The 18,184-nt window shown below is 38.3% G+C and overlaps 1 protein-coding gene across 4 annotated transcripts in view; it reads left to right on the top strand.

Moving 5' to 3' along the window:
• The window catches only part of PUDP (pseudouridine 5'-phosphatase), a 420,477-nt gene that overhangs the window by 150,054 nt on the left and 252,239 nt on the right, over positions 1-18,184 (top strand). For all 4 annotated transcript variants that reach the window (XM_073565965.1, XM_073565964.1, XM_073565966.1 and 1 more), the window contains exon 2: positions 17,760-17,978. In XM_073565965.1, coding sequence (XP_073422066.1) covers positions 17,760-17,978 — 219 coding nt within the window. The remainder of the gene's footprint in view (positions 1-17,759; positions 17,979-18,184) is intronic.

Raw genomic sequence — 18,184 nt, 5'->3', positions numbered from 1 at the left:
AGTCATCCCTGATGATGGTAGTATAATGTCTATGCTCAGTGTGTGTGAAGCTAAGAGTGACTTTTCCTACAGATAATCCTGGATTAGTTACCAGTTGAACAGCGGGCTATGAAATTTACAGAATACGGTTAGCCAAAATAAACCCTCCAAAATATCATAAAAGCCTGAAAGGAAAGAAAGCAAGAGAAATGGTTCACCAAAAACTATTTATGACAATATGATCCATTTGAAAAATAATATATATATATATATGTGTGTATATATATGTGTATATATATATATATATATATATATATAAAAGCAGAAAACCAGCTTGCAATGACTTTCGTAGTGCTGTCAACAAAGCGTTGTTATGGTCTGATCCCGTGTGATAGTTTAAGTGACACTGAAAATGTCATTCCTTGCCATTGTAAGGCAGTAAAAGGCATGAAGTGTGAAGGATTTAATGAATCTATTAGAACAACATCAATGCTGTATCCTATGACACTATTAAATAAAAAATAGTGACCATTATGCCACCTGCAAAATAGAGTAAGACAGAGGTTTCCGTGCTCTCTGGTTCACTTCTGCCACCTCTGTTACGATTCCGCAGCCGGGCCAGTGTACGTTTTCGTACTGATCCTTCTGACCTTTATACTAGACAAAAGGTCAGAATTTTAATGTACAATAATAAATTCTCCATGAAGCATTATACATTTTTTATATATCCACTATTTTGATGTTCAAAAGAAGGATCTCTCGAAAAAGAAATTACATTGTACAAAGAAACAAAGTGAAGGCTTAGGAGAGAGAAGAAAGACTGCGTAGATTAATTTGGAAACGGGATGTCAAAGCTTGGGTTGGGTGCTAAGTAAATTGTAAGATCTTTTTTTTTCTAGTAATAAATCTGAGCCATATAATGAGATTGGTTACTTTGAATTGAACTCAAGAGAAATTCTTCCCATTTTAGCACGTCGTTTCTCAATTCTTGACCTGTAATTATTGGATTTTTCATTGTATACTTCCTATAAGGTTTTACATATTTTGCAGAGAACAATGCCGGCCCTGTCATTTTTACTGCCGTTTGCTTAACCCACCAAACTAATTGTTCTCCTCCTTCTATAGAGAATGTCAGAGAGCTTAATTATCTTTTCTTTTTCTATTTTTTTTTGGGCTTTTCTGCATGCTCCTTAATAAAAATAGCCACCGCCATAGATTGAGACAAAGCAGATTATTAAGCATTGTGTTAATTGCTATCGCTTCATTTTTGTTTGTGACCTGCTTTCACATTGTACGTGGCGTATTCCATTTGATATCTCTCAGTTCTGGGAAAAAATACTCATTGAATGGGTTAATTTAAAATTGCAGATGACAGAGATGGTGATTTTTTATTCTGCTGTATGTAGCGATTGTGGTTCCTGATAGAAAATCAGCTATTATGACTAATTGCACGTCACACCATTTAAAATCAATATAACATGGATTTTTTTTTCTCGAAATAATTGTGAATTATCTGGAAAAATATGGCATTTTTAAAGTGTAAAATAAAGTCCAGCTCACCAGTTATGACATCCAAGGAATCGGAGCACGGAACCGCCATGTCAAGACGTGAAACATAGCAAAATGAGGGTAAAATCCTGCTCCACGATATAGTGAACAAAAAATTCTTTATTCACTTGATATTTCAAACATGGAGGATAAAAGTATTAGCATAGATAGCAGCAAATGATGCATTATCAACGCGTTTCAGGTGTCCCAGCACCCTTAGGGTACCGTCACACTTGGCGACGCACCAGCAATCCCGACAACGATGCGACCTGGTAGAGATCGTGGGTGCGTTGCTATGAGGTCGCTGGTGAGGTGTCAAACAGTCAGATCTCAACAGTGACGCAGCAACGATATGGAACGATGCGACCATCGTTGGGGCCCTGTATCGCACACCTGTAGTATTGAGGTCGTACGTCGTTGTCCCTATCAAACACAGCGATGCATGCTGGCCAGCCGGGACACCAGCTATCAAAAAATGTCCCAGGACATTTGAACACGATCAGCGACATCGCACCAGGGGCCCGATTGCCGCTATGTGTCATACGCAGCGAGATCGCTGTTGCGTCACAAAATCGGTGAGGCAACAGCGATCTCGCTATGTGAGACATGGGCTTAAGTCATGACATCATTACATCTTTGTATTTCATTGTTTATCCATGGCTGAATACAGTGACTTTAAAAACATCATATTAAGAGAACTATTTAAAGGGATAATGATTCATTTATTGCCGGGGTAAACAGATAACTAAAATCAAAGTTTCATTTCAAAAAGGGGCAAATGTACATGGCTCTCCACCTCTCCATTTCCAAATAAAATGTGGAAGTTTGCAAGGTTTGACTATACCTCCCATTATATAACTGTATCCATATTACACACAAGAAGTGCTGTGGGAAAGGTGTCAGGTTAAGGAGGGAGGTGGCAACAAGCAGAAGATGTAAGAAAGTTACTCACACCCCGAAAAAGCAAAAAGTGAGAAGAAAAGAGAGAAATCATGATGGTATTGCTTAGGGGAATATAAATGGAGAGAAAAGAGTCAGGCAATATTAGATTGATGTGGTTTATTTGTCAATTATAAAACCAGAAGACAAACTAAAATCTTCTGAAACCCTATTTCTGTATTAGACATTACTACCTGGCAGCTTAATTTCTATTTTTGTTTGGCCTTTGCAGTGGTCAACCATCTTGATCTAATTGATTAATTTTTCAAAAAAATAAATCCATTTGATACCAGGATACCAACTTGGGAAAATTTCAGAAAATCTGTCATTTCAGCTATTTATTTTTGATGGCGAAAGCATCTCAGAAAAAGAAAAAATTAAAGAGATTGTTAAAATTTCAAATCTGTCCTTAGGCAATTCTGATTTATCAGTGAGGGGTTGGAGGAGGGTCATTTATCAGCTAGTACTGAGAGTGCTTTCTCATGTATTGACTAGATCGTAGATTTGAGTGTATGTCACAAATTTAATTTTGGCCTCTTCACTCATTTCAATTTATATCAAATACAGTTGAATCAAATCATACCCTTTCAGAAAGGAGTTAAAAAATAATAAACTTTTCTATTCACCTCTCCTCAGTCCTCCCCATACTTGTTTTACCCAATCCATACTTGATATTTTGATCAACTTCTTTCTTCTTCTGCACTGTGCCCAACGTGGTCATATGTGATTCTACGCAGTTCCAGGACTTTAACATTGATGGCCTACCTTTAGTATAGGTCATCAATTTCTTCATGGTTGGTATGCGACACCCGGCACCACTGCCGATCAGCTGTTCCCAGTGTCAGCGGTGGCTGGAACTGCTCATTTAATTCAAATCAAAGAGGAAGGATGTTCAGTAAACGCAGCTGCTGCTAATCTATCAAAGGAACTGTGCTGTATAGCTCTGCAACTGAGCTATTCCAGCCATCGATGACACCGGAAGCAGCTGATGTGCCGGAATGCCGGGTGTCTCTCCCCCACTGATTAGGCCATAAATTTTAAAGTCCCAGGACATCCCTTTAAGTCATTAACATACATTGTGCTGTATGGGACAGTGTTGAACCTAGTCACCAATGGCGGCCACTATTTTGCTGGATTCGCACAAAGACAATTGATCAAAATTCGGATCCATCTGAATCCACAAATTTTAGGAAAATCTGAATGAATTTAATTGGATTAGAACCAATTTGCTTCTCTTTAGGAGACTATTCATACTATTGTGAATTATCTAATGGTTTTAGTTTCCTTTTGGTCGCCGTATGTGGAAGTGAATCGCATGCCCCCACAGATCAGAGCTTATCATTGAGGGTCTAAGCAGCAGGACATCCTGCAGTCGTATCCTGTAATTGGATTGTCCACAGCAGAAACCCTTTTTGAGGATATTAAAAGTAACAGATAATAATTTCTCATAGCTAAACCTCTGCCATTGTGAAAAAATAATATTCAGGTCAGTTGTAAAAACTGTTGTCACATGAGGTGGCGACAGTTGTTTCTTACCTGCTAGACATTACATCAGACGTTCACATTGCAATTCTGTTATTTAAAGGTGTAAATAAAACATTCACATTTTAGCACGATCTGTCTACGGTTAATCTCCAAGCACCGCAGGGTTTACGCTTTTTGTTGCATGTAGACCTCGCAGAATTTGTTGAGACACTAAATCACATGGATAGGTGAGAACATATATTTCACCTCCGTGTAAATACTACCAATGTATGTTTGAAAGAAAATGAATCCGACAGATACCGCAAAGACGAGTTCGGCATCTGCTGTCATGTAAGTTGCAGAAGCCCCTGCTGATCTTATTCTGTTAGAGCCGGAACGTGCCAATGTTTCAGGAGTGAGGGCTATATTACCGGATGGTGAGACTCCCAATGGCTGCAATATAGCCTAAAGGGAATGTGTCAGCAGAACATGACCTCCTCTAAGATTAAATATATTTTTTAATAATTTTATACCATTTAAAATTCTTCATATCAGAATCTGTGCCCTGTGCTTTTTTAACATCAGAAATTTTCATACTTTCCATTATGATTTTAATAGTACCCATCTCCAGTCTGTGGCTGCACCTCAAGAGGACAGTCGGCAGTCTGAGGCAGATGATTTTACTAAATAGCTCTTAACACAGCAAAACCTGGTTACAGTTTCGCTTTATCTAAGAACAGCATGATGTAGGGGCATAGATCCTAATTCCAGCAATGTGTCACTTGTTGGTCTGTATGCTGTTATTATTATCAATCATTGTATCAAATCCTAGCAGTGCTGAAATGTTGAGCCCTATATAATCCCCATGCACAACTGATTGGTAAATTTATGTGTACCTTAACACAAAGCTGCTAATAAATGTATAGGGGGCTAGAGTTACACAAAGCATTTGACTAGGAGGCACCAGACAACTAGTCCTCTAGTGATAACCTTCTGTTGATAAAACACTGTTTTTATTGAAACAGCAACACACAGCCCAAAAAGTGACAAATCACTGAAATCAGGATCCCAGCTCTAACATCATGATGCTCTCAGATTGCATAGCAAGAACATGTTAACAGATTCCCTTTAATAGCAAAAAAGGATGTTAAAGAGATAAAGGGCTTGAATTTCCAACAAAAATTGGGATCCTGGCATGCTTTGCAGTATCTCACAACCCTCTCCCTTTCATAAAATGTACCATGTGAGGCGGGTTCATCCGACCGTATAAAAAATCATTCCGAGTTTCTTCCAGAAAAGTGGTACAATTTTTTTTTTTTCTCACTTGTCATCTGTGTGCAGTCCATATGCAATTTGTTATTTTACTCAGCAGCTCTTAGTGATTTACAGTTTCCTATGCTACAGAATTGTAATGTATCTGTAAAAATCGGATGCTATCCTGTAGCGTTGTGTGGGTGAATCTCCTCTGATTTCAGAGGAAAATCCTGCACACTGCGATTTTTTTTCCCACATAGATTTGGTCAGTGAAAAAAAAAATGTTCATCTGCACTGCCCCATACAATAATATCGCTCCGAGTTCAATCCGTTTTTAGTGGATAGCACACGGACCAAAACTATAGTCCTGTGCACAAGTCCTCATGGTAAGATCCTGTACTTTAACCATTAAAAAACATGCTGCATCATTTAGAAATCATTTACTGATTGGACGTTCCTTTCCAAATAATAATAGTAAAATAATGGGGCATTGTCAACATGCATTTGTTAGTTTGCATTAAACAGGGATTGAAACATTTCCAAAGAAAATAAGACATGGGTTTTCCTACAATGCCCATAACACAGCTATAGAATAAGCCCCCCACCTTTTACACAGATTACACTTTGTATTGCACTTCACTTTCACATCACTGTAAGTGCAGTCAGCTCACAATCAAAACAAAGGATATAAAAAACATGGTTACGTTTTCGATTTTAATCCCTATACGACCTACTATGTATAAGTACGTCATGGGTCGTGTATCCCTCTTTGATGTCGGCTCCGGTGCTGAGCCTCAATCTTTTCAGTTGCGTGACCGCTGATCTGACCAGTTGTCATGTGCCCCCAACAGCTGCAGATGGAACCGGTGCCCCGTCACATGATAGCGGTGCGCCGATGGGTTGGCATGACAACCGTGGGTCTGCAGGAGACCCCTATGGTTGTCTTTGCTGATGTGCTATGAGCATCATCCCGTGGCCGGTGTTCATAGCAGATGATCACATTTTTTGCAATTGCCCTGCACTCCAGTGCATTATATGGTAAAATAAATGGTGTCGTTCAAAAGTACAACTCGACCCCAAAAAAACATGCTTTCACATGGCCATATTGAAGGAAGAATAAAAAAGTTAGGGGAGCAAAAAAACAAAAATGCAAAAGCTGAAAATCTCAAGGTCGTGAAGGGGTTAAAGTATACTTGAAAGATTTTTACAGCCACGTCTGTCTTGATGTTCAGGGTTAGGGAAATGTCTAACCTACATCTTTCCATGTGTTCTTTGCTCAAACTATCGTGTTCTGCATTAATTAGGTAGAAGTCAATAAACTTCATTAAGTTTTCAGCGCTGTTTTTTTACTTTGTTTTTTTTTACAAAAAATCCTATTAAAAAGTTAACTTGAGCAAAATGTTTAGATTTTGTCTACTGTGTTGATTGCCATTTTTGCTATACACAGCTATTGTATACATATTTGCCTCATAGAATTTAATCAAAGCAGTTTTTCATGAGCAAAAGAATAATTTAGTGCATTTGAAGGCCTCCAATGATTGATGCCCTGAAGGATTTACTTCTAACTTTTCAATAATTGTTTTGTTCTAGAAGAAAAGTAAAACCACTGAGATTATCCTAAAACATTTTTTATGTTTTTTGGATGTTTTTATTTATCTTTGTATGGAAAAAATATGTAACTCAATATACTAAGATCAGAATCCTCAACCACATGTCTGGGGATCGAGGATTATATTATCATTTAAATCAAACAATGTATTTTATGAATTTCCTTTGACAATGATTTTACTTTGACACAATATGGCAATTACAGAAGTTTATATTTACATTTATTTTTTTACATTTATTCTTCTTTTTCTTTTGCTTATCCATAATTTAGCAACCGGTGCTATACTAATAAGTAGTCAGTGAATTAATTGAATGGATACATTTTTTTTTTTGTAAGTTTTCTCATTCACCTCTCTTTTAATTGATCTGCAGATATGGGGTAAATAGCATTCTTAATCCGTGGGCTGCAATGACAACCCAGCTACCAGGAGTAAATTAAATCCCCTCCAAGCCTCACAGACAGTGTCATGGGCTCAGAGAACAACACGTGGTTTGATTCCTCCACAGTCCCACACACAGTACGATACGGTGTGACGCCTTCCCATACTAAATGATGTGCTGTGGGGACGCTCATTCTGTGTAGATGGCTGTGATGGTCCTCATGCTATCATAATGTGGGGGGCCTTTATGCAGAGCTGTTGGCTGTGAGGGCCATCATACTGAGTGGGGAGTTGTGGTGGGCTATTATACTATGTAAGGAGCTGTGAGGGTCATCATACTGATTTTCTGGCCTGTAGGAGCTCACATACAGAGTAGGAGTCTGTGAAGGCCCTCATTCTGTGTGGGGGTCTTCATACTGTGTGGGAGCCCTCATACTGAGTAAGGTGGCCATGATGCTGTGTGGGAGCCCTGAGAGTTTGTGTGTTTGTGTGAGAGAGACTAAGGGGATTTCATACAATGAGAGAACTTGATGGGCATCATGCTGTGGGTCTATTATACAATGTTAGTTACACTGTGGGGACATCATACATTGTTGGATGCACTGTCGAGTTCATCATCGTGTTTAGTGGAACTGTGTGTGGATTAACTGTGGAGATACCATACTCGGCATGTATCAGGGTGGGGTAATATTTGAAAGCATCATAATCTAACTGTAAAGGCTATAAAAGGGGTATCGCAATAGGGACTTTTCTTGGTTTATAAAAGTTGAGAGAAATGATTCCGCCGAACACATATACACACACAACCATACACAACACACTGATGAGCAAAGGGGTAACAATGCGTTGAATTTCTGACTTTATGGCTCCATATCTCACCATCCGCTACTGTTTTGAATGGGAGACTACCTTCACTTTATAGACAATCATATTGTCGATCTCATACATAAATTTGACACAACTATTTAGCATATGATAAGTTATGCAGAGTCTTGTCATATCACTGCATTGTTATTGTTTTGCTCATAAAAATTGAAATTTTATTTTATTTGTATTTTGTAAATCCATCTTTAGATTTCAACACTGCTTGAATCCTTCTGGGCAAGCTCTCAATCAGATTCAAGTGTGTCTCAACCAAAATATGATGAAACAATCACTGACCTCAGGGAGACCAGTCAAAGAAAACACAGCTGGCAAAGGCGCTCAATCAGTGAAATCCTAGGTGCATTGCTCCCTGGGAAATACGAATGTGCAAATAAAGTCTGTGGAGCCTCATTTAAGAGTCTCAAACACGAGACTAGCCAGATCTTCCTCCAGGGAAGGACCCAACCAAATGAGGCTCCACGGACTTTATTTGCTCAACCAAAATATGATCCCAGGTCTCTTCTACACATTTCCAAAGTTGATGCATTCTAGTCGACTCACATGGGTATGTACATACATTTTTCTTCAACTCTACCCAGGTTGAGGGTTGAGGTCTAGGGATTGTCATCAGGTTGAAGTTTAGGGATTGTGGCCAATCCAGCACCTCTACTTAATTGTTATTGAATCATTTATTTTCCAACATTTACACATTTATTCGCCAATATCAATGTATGCATCATCTTTTATGATACATATAGAATCATAGAATCGTAGAGTTGGAAGGGACCTCCTGGGCCATCTGGTCCAACCCCCTGCTCAAAGCAGGATTCGCTAAATCATCCCAGTCAGATGTCTGTCCAGCCTCTGTTTTGAAGACTTCCATTGAAGGAGAACTCACCACTTCTCGTGGCAGCTTGTTCCACTCATTGATCACTCTAACTGTCAAAAAGTTTTTTCTAATATCTAATCTGTGTCTCCTCCCATTCAGTTTCATCCCATTGCTTCTAGTCTTTCCTTGTGCAAGTGAGAATAAAGTTGATCCTTCTACAATGTGACAGCCCTTTAGATATTTGTAGACAGCTATTAAGTCTCCTCTCAGTCTTCTCTTTTGCAAACTAAACAATCCCAAAACCTGCAACTTTTCCTCATAAGACAGGGTTTGCAGACCAGTCACCATTCTGGTTGCTCTTTTCTGAACTTGCTCCAGTTTGATGATGTCTTTTTTAAAATGTGGTGCCCAAAACTGGACACAATATTCCAGATGAAGTCTGACCAAAGAGGAGTAGAGGGAAATAATGACTTCACGTGATATTGACTGTATGCATCTGTTTATACATCCTAGAATTGCATTTGCCTTTTTTGCTGCTGCATCACACTGTTGACTCATATTCAGTCTGTGATCTATTAGTATACCCAAGTCTTTTTCACATGTGCTGTTGCTTAGGCCTATTCCTCCCATTCTGTATATGCTTTTTTCATTTTTATTGCCCAGATGTAGTACTTTGCATTTTTCCTTGTTAAAAACCATTTTGTTAGTTGCTGCCCACTTCTCCAGTTTATTTATATCTTCTTAAATCCTCTCTCTCCCTTCTCTAGTATTAGCTATCCCTCCTAGCTTTGTGTCATCAGCAAATTTAATCAGTTTACCCTCAATTCCTTCATCTAAATCATTGATAAAGATGTTGAACAATACAGGGCCCAGGACAGACCCCTGTGGTACCCCACTTGAGACATTCTTCCAACTGGATGTGCATCCATTTACGACCACTCTTTGGGTCCGATCACTAAGCCAGTTATGAATCCACCTAACAGTTGCCTTGTCCATTCCATACTTAGTCATTTTTTCAATAAGGATTGTAAGAGATACTTTGTCAAATGCTTTGCTGAAGTCAAGATATACTATATCTACAGCATTTCCTTGATCCACCCAATCAGTGATTCCATCATAGAAGGAAATTAAGTTAGTCTGACATGACTTATTAGTTACAAACCCATGCTGACTCTGTTTAATCACTTCATTCTTATCCAGGTACTGACATACATGTTGTTTAATAATTTGTTCAAAGATCTTTCCTGGTATAGAAGTCAGACTCACCGGCCTATAGTTGCCTGGGTCCACCTTCTTCCCCTTTTTGAAGTTAGGAACAACATTTGCTCTTCTCCAGTCTTCTGGGACTTCTCCTGTTCGCCAAGAATTTTCAAAGATTATGGAGAGGGGTTCAAAAATTTCTTCTGCTATCTCCTTCAGTACTCTGGGGTGTAATTCATCTGGACCTGGAGACTTGAATTCATTTAGGTTAGCTAAGTGTTTCCTCACTATCTTTCTGTTTATAGATATCCTGGATTCTTCTATTCCCTTAATAGGACAGTGAAGAACAATTGATGTTACATTTCCTTTCTGAGAGAAAACAGATGCAAAATAGGAATTTAAAAGTTCGGCCTTCTCAACATCCTGTCTTACCATTTCATCATTTTCGTCCTGTAAAAATCCTATAGCATCTTTGACTTTTCTTTTACTTTTGACATATCCCCAAAATCCTTTATTATTGCTTTTGACATCTCTTGCAAGCCTCAATTCATTGTCAGCTTTAGAAAATCTGATTTGTGCCCTGCAGGTTCTGCAGGCAGCATTATATTCTTCTTTAGATAAGCCTCCCTCTTTCCATTTTATAAACATTTTTTTCTTCCTTTTTAGCATGTGCTTAAGTTCTGTGTTCATCCATCCTGGCTTCCTTAAATGCTTCCTATTCTTTCCTCTTTTCGGAATTGTTAACAATTGTGCTTTGAGAATTTCATTTTTCAAGATTTCCCATCCTTCCTGGACATTTTTATCTTTAAGGATATCCAGCCATTGGATCCCTCCAATTCTCTTTCTGAATCCCTTAAAATCTGCTTTTCTGAAATCTAACCTTGACGTCTGAGTCTTCACAGGTCTTCCTCCTCTAGTTATCCAAAATTCTAAAATAGCATGGTCGCTACCTCCTAGGGTCACAGCCACTTTTATCTCCTCAACCATTTCCTCCCTGTTTATAAGGATTAGAACCAAGGTAGCAGTTCCCCTTGTTTTCTCCCCTACCTTTTGGAAGATAAAGTTGTCAGCAAGAGAGGATAAGAATTTCCTTGACCTGTTAGTTTTGCCTGAGAGAGCTCAGGAGGATAAGAATTTCCTTGACCTGTTAGTTTTGCCTGAGAGAGCTCAGCACTGAGACCACCATCCATCCTCATCAAGTATCCAAAGCTTTTGACTGTGAAACAGTCCCATATAATCAGGCTTCTTCCACCAAACTTGACAGCTCCTTCACTTTCTCGATCCATTAGCCTCTTTCCCTTGTTTCTCCCAGACTCATTTGCACTCATCAGATTCTAATCTATTGACTTTAGTATCATTGCTCCAAATCTCCTGTTTTCAATTTTATGCTGTACACTTTTCAAACTCTAACCAATGCTTCTTATGACAAAACTGAAGTTGAGGCTTCTTGACCTTTATTCGAGCCACCATTCCAGACTTGCGTAACATGAAAAGGTGCTTACACCGAAATCTGTGATTTCACTATTACAAAGCATATGAGCCACCTCAACTGATGTGTTTGTCATGCCAGAACTGATAGTCCTTGTGATGAGCCGAATTCATATTCTTCCAACTGTCATGGCACCCACATGATGCAGTTTGGCAATTTTCTTAGCCAAGAGACCGCTATAAATGGGCTGGATAATGCTGTTTCTCTTTTCTTTGAAAATCTTCTTCATGGCTGCGCTTCGGTTTAAACCAGTGACCTGTAGCTTGGTAATCAACCTAATAACTCACTGAGCTATTAGCGAATGTGAGAAAAGGTTGTAATTTGTAGTATTTAGGAAGAAAAAGATTGTTCCCATCACCAGATGAAAAACCATAACAATGCAGTGACATGACAAGAATACAAGCATCAGCATGCATAATCATATGTAAAATAGTTGCAAGTCAAATTTATGTAGGAGATAGCTAAGATCATAGTCCATAAAATGATGGTCATCTCACGTTTGAAGCACTAGTGGTTGGTGAAATATGGAGCCATGTCATTTCTATGTACACCACTGCTATAACTGCTACAAGATCAATTTGACCAAAGGAAACACCTGCATTTGGTTTTTGTTCAGCCAATATTTGCATAGGTTTCTTCTACCTATAAAAGCAGTCTAAAATCAATAGTTTCTTATGAAACTGACCGTAGTATGTATGCTTGAAATAGGGATGTTAGATTGTGGTTGGGCATGAGGACTTATGCTAAAATTACGACCCTCGTACAGCTTTGTAGGCACATTTATAGCTGTTGTGAAAAAATAAAGCTATTATTCCACATGTTATCTTGAGAAATTAATTTCAGCCCATATGTATTCCATAGTGCGGACATAAGCCTTCATGAATTTAGTTTAGAAGAGATCTTGAAACTTTGTATTGGCTTATTATACTCTAGTGTCCTTTCTTTGTCACCTACACATGCACATTCTTAGCAGTAAAACTTTGAATATCACCTTCATAATAATGAATATTACACAATGATCAGAGAACAGACCGATGTGCATACATATAATAAGTGGGAATCTACAGTGCATTTGGTTGCTCTAAAAAGAATTGCATGCAGAATTCACAGAAAGGTAATCCCATCCATCACACATTAACATTGAGTTAGCTGTATCACCAGATCCTTATCCAATCCGTTGAATTTGAGCTTGACAAATTGCAGCCTAAGAAGGGTACTCGTGTATATTAACATAAATCGTCTGAGTAATAGGTCTTATCAGATGCTGGTAACCCATATAAATGGTTTGGCTTCCCATTTGATGCTCTGTAGTTTTGTTTGCCTGTTTGTACTGTGGCATTGAGGCAGTTTATTATTCTGGCTTGATCTTAAAAATGTACGAGTACCACATTGCCCTCAGATTGTTGTCTATTCCTTTTATTTGTCTCTTAGTTCCCACTGCATCAGTAATAAATTAGGCTGTAGGACAGCAACAGCTTAAGCCATATGCCTTCAATTTATCTTTAACTTTCACTTGCTGAGAACGCCACCTGGTACTGCCAAGTGTACATTTTTTTTCTTTTAGTTAGGCTATCAATCTTGAAACTATCAGAGCTAGTCTGTTAAATTTGTGCTGATTTGAAACAGTATTGTGATATATGTCCTGTGGGCTTTTGGGGCTGCGCTACTCCATTTTTTTCCCCAATAAAGCATGCTAAAGGATTTGACCGCACTAGATTGTTGTTGATGGTTGATTTTTGTCATATGTATTTTATGACTTTCACTCAAAATGAATATGCCCAGGGAAAGGTATTTAATCACACATCAAATTTCACCCTTCAAATTTCTGGGAGATTAAATTATAGCATTTTTTTCATAATGTACTCTTTATTGGTATGATTTATTTGAACTATATTTTTTCTAATATTCAAGAATCACTGATACAGTTAATTAAATCTAAGGGCCCGGTCACACATAGCGATGTCGCTAGCGAGATCGGTGCTGAGTTACAAGTTTTGTGATGTAACAGCGATCTCACCAGCGAGATCGCTGTGTGTGACAGCGATCAGCGCCTGGCCCCCCTGCCGGGATGGCTGTTGGAAAGCCCTGGACATTTTTTTGGTCGCTGGTCTCCCGCTGGCCAGCACGCATCGCTGCGTGTGACAGGCGGGAGACCAGCGATCAGCTGGTAACTAAGGTAAACGCAGGGTTTCTAAGCACGGCACTGTGCTTAGAAACCCTCTGTGTACCTTATTTACCAGCGCGCTGATGCAAGGAGCTGGTAACTAAGGTACACATCGGGTTTCTAAGTGACGCACGTCCCTTAGAAACCCGTTGTGTACCTTAGTTACCAGCTCCCTGCATCAGCGCGCTGGTAACTAAGTACACAGAGACGCCGCGCGCTCGGTATCGCTGGTCCTGATCGCTGGTGAAGCTGTCTGTTTGACAGCTCACCAGCGATCATGTAGTGACTCACCAGCGATCCTGACACATTGATATCGTTGTCGGGATCGCTGGTGAGTCGCTATGTGTGACGGGGCCCTAACAAATTGTTAAGTGTTACCAGGAAATTGGATTTGCATAAAAGATATTTCCATAGATTGAATATACCTTATGTTTTTGGGTCTCTCTCGGCTTTGTATAAGAGGGTCAAAGTTTCAGCGTCCAACGATGGTAAGAAGAGGCACCGTGGATCAGACTGGGAGCAGCAGGGATTTCCGGATAGATGAGTGGTGAGGGGCATATTTTTTTTTGTGTGTTTAACCTTTTGCTATCATTCTTCTGTTGAGCCATTTTGCTGAATTGCTGATCAACATTTTGTTGAATTTGGGTTGAGCGAATTACAAAAGAATCTGCATTCAGAATGCAGATTTGTGTAAAATTCAAGTACAATTCAATTCCACTCAAATAAATTCATGCATCTCTGGTCACCAACACTGTAGCAGCAATTGGCAATAAAAAAAAGAAACTACAAACTTTTGTATTAAATTACATATTCTTGTGTTGTGTAGATCATAGAAATTCTTATATATAGTAAACACATTATGTACAGACGAGATAAAAAATTATGATATTTTGTAGCGATGAGTGGATAATCCACTGCAAATCAACTTTGAGTCAAAATTCTTGAAATTAGCAGGTTCCGGTAAAATTTGAACAAATTACCATCAAGTCGCCATTCGATTGCTAAGGATCGACAAAGGAAAAATGCTAGGTGCTATATCACACACTGCTGAAAATAGCAGCAGCTCGAGAATGGGCTTATGAGGTCAGGCGTGGACCAGCAGATCAATCCGTGTAGGATCAATTTTGAGTCAAATTTCCTGAAATTCTCTGGTCCCTGCAAATTTTAGCACACTGTGATTCAATTTTCAACATCACAAAAAAGAAAATACCTAGCATCATTTCACATACTGCTGATGACTCATAGAGTGATCAATCACAATTTTCCCCATAATGTCTTTTAGATGTCAAATCACGTGATCTAGCACAGTCAGTCATGGGGACTATCACAGCCATTATAATAAATGAGGGCAGAAAAAGCAGCAGCAATTTTAATATTTTTCAGTCTACGATAAGAGGTCCAAGTGCACAGCTCAATACATATAGGGAAAGAAAATACTTAAATCTGATAGTGGTGTACGACTGCAGCACTAAAGATATTGAAAATGGGAGTAGTGGTCTCAGTCTGTGAAAACAAATCTAATGATTCAAGTGGTAAGGAGATGCTGGACCTCCAGAGTCACTGTGAATGTGAATTGGTCAATCTATGTTTTGCTTCAGTACAGCACTTTAACAACAACAGCATTTTAATTATTCTTTAATTATTCTTTACACACTGCAAAGAAGAAGGGCAGTTTAATACAACTCTGTACTTATTTTGCTACCAAAGCAAAATCCTGACATGAAATGTCATGACTTTCACTAGTTTGCACCACAGTTTGTGTTGAAACACCAGCAAGACCAACATTACCACCCAAAAAGGGTAATTCTTTCAATTTTTTTTCTCGCTGGGTCGGTAGTCCATTTACTGATTGGATTAATTTTTTTCATATTTTGATACATTAGACTTTTAAGAATTTTTAGACTATTTTTACAATTGAGCCCCTTTACAAACAGGTGATTTTTCATTTTTGTTTTTTTCTCCCCTTCTTCCAAGAGCCACAATGTTTTTATTTTCCTGTCAACATACTGTAGCTGTGTGAAGGCTTGTTTTTGTGAGACAAGTTGTACTTTTGAATGACAGCATTCATTTTATCATGTGATGCACTAGAAAACGGGAAAAAAATTCCAAGTGCGTTAAAATTGCCAACAGTTCACAATTGTGTTTTTTTTCACTATTCCATAAAGCTGATCTGGCATGGAAATATGATTCTTCAAGTCAGTACCAAACCAGTACCATACCAGACATGCATAGTTTTTTTTTATTTAAGTGGTGAAAATATTAGGAAATTTTCTAAAAAAAAAAAAAAGAATAAATAAAAAAACATTTTGCTCGTGTCACCATTTTCTGAGACCCAAAACTGTTTAAGAACTTGAAGCTGCAATCGTCTGAATGCTTGTGCTATACATAGTAGTGCATCAGTGTATTTGTTATTCAGCACTTGCTGATTACTGTCATGTTTTTTACTGCAGAGTATTTTTTGCAAATTTGTCATTTTGTGTTTTCTTGTTGTGTTTCAGCCATTGGGTGGTGTGAGCATTGTCTTACCGACTTGTTCACACTTGTGCATGTCACATATGTTTTTAATCCATGTTTCCATAGATGTAGATGATTGAGAACTTGCTTATTGCACATCTGCCTGACATTTTTATTGATACCATTTTGAGATGCATACAATTTTGTAAGCAATTTTTATAGACTTTTTTAGGGGGGAGAGAATGGGGTAATTCAGCAACCGAAAAATGGCAAATTGGTTGTTTTTAATTTTTTTACTTCAGGACACTTACAGCACCTTACATGTTGTGTTCTCAAGTACAAAAGTTATCCTCTATTCATAGGATATGGTATAACTTTCTGATCGCTGAGGGTCCAACAGTGGTGGCCCCCATCGTTTCCAAGAACTGGAGCTCTGAAGAGCCTCTTGTGAATGGAGCAAATGTCGATCGTGTGCACTACTGCTCCATTCATTCTTTCTCTCTCTCTCTCTTTAAATTTCCTCATTTTGCGGATCTGTCCACATCAGTTAGGAACGGATCCGCTTGTCCTCCTTTTTGGCGGTTTATAACTGACACAAAAAACTGAAGTGTGAAGGAGGCCTAAGGCTAAATCAGTAGTGGGTTTATAATACACATGTGGTGACGTGTTTCTGTTATACTTTTCTTCTGAATGTTCCTGTTCTGGTTTTGGCTTACAAATACTAATGTAAAATACTGACTAAATACTGAGTGTGTGAATGTGCACTCCTGATGGCTTAAACATGCATAAAAAAGTGATGTTTAATTACTAGATCAGTTCATGTACTATCTATTCGCTTTGTGTGGCCTTCATTGGTCATCTGAAACACATAGCTGTTGCTCTTTCCCATGATAGTGCTAATGGCATGTCACAATTAACTGGAGCATGGATTTTGGTCTTTGGATTTTAACATTTTTTTTTTCAATAAAAGTGACATTTTTATCCATTTCTGGAGCTGGATCCCGTTTCTACTACAATGATATTGGTAGTGCAGGTCCAAAGAAACCTTATTTTAAGTTAGCATCCACTAATCAAAAATATCTGATAACTCATTGCAAAACTATAAGATAAGGGGGTATCTATGGGGGGTGTAAAAGTAGCAACTGCAATTGGGCCTTGGAGCCTTATGGAGTTTCACATATCTCTTCATTACATAAAAGATATTGCATTATCAATTGTACAGAATGGGCTGCTTTAATTTCTGTATTCATTCAGATATGTAGGCTTCAAATCATACCTCTGTCAATATGTTTCAGCCTTACAAGGTCTATTCCAGAGGGTTAACTAAAGAGAAACTATTAGGATACTCCTCTAATAACAAAAAATGATGATTATAGTAGAATTTCAGGGCTGTCTGCAGTTGCTAGTAGAGTGTATATATCTTTCCGTTACCACCCATTCATATTATTTGACAGTATGGCACCTCTAAATTGTCAATAATGACTGATTACTGGAATTTTATTGTAGTTTTTTCCTTTTTCTAACACACATTCCCACTGTAACAATACAGTAATCCATCTTAATGCTTTTACATGCCTTCCTTTACAGATACAGAGCGTCTTTACACGGTGGTTTTTCAAGAAATCTGTGACAAATTTGGAAAAAAATACACTTGGGATGTGAAATCCTTAGTCATGGGGGAAAAGGCATTGCCGGCAGCCCAAATTATCCGTGATGTTCTCGACCTTCCTATTACTGCAGAAGAATTACTGAATGAAAGTCGAATTAAGCAGGAGAAGCTTTTTCCAACTGCATCTTTAATGCCAGGTATTGTGAAAATTGTACTGTATGGGTTTTATAGATGCCTGTTTATTGGTGTGGATAATATTGGCAGACAAAGCCATTTTACTTTCAATATACAGTAGCTGTGAAGGCAAGCCTTCTGAAAACATTACCCATAACATATAAGAAAAATGGTTAAAAAATAAAAATGGTACTAAAAGCAGAAAATAAACAAGGCTATGCCTCTATTT

Source organism: Dendrobates tinctorius, unplaced genomic scaffold (genome assembly GCF_039654945.1).
Source record: "Dendrobates tinctorius isolate UK_male_01 unplaced genomic scaffold, ASM3965494v1 ptg000016l, whole genome shotgun sequence".
NCBI classification, from domain to species: domain Eukaryota; kingdom Metazoa; phylum Chordata; class Amphibia; order Anura; family Dendrobatidae; genus Dendrobates; species Dendrobates tinctorius.
This window is presented reverse-complemented; position numbering and strand designations above follow the sequence as displayed.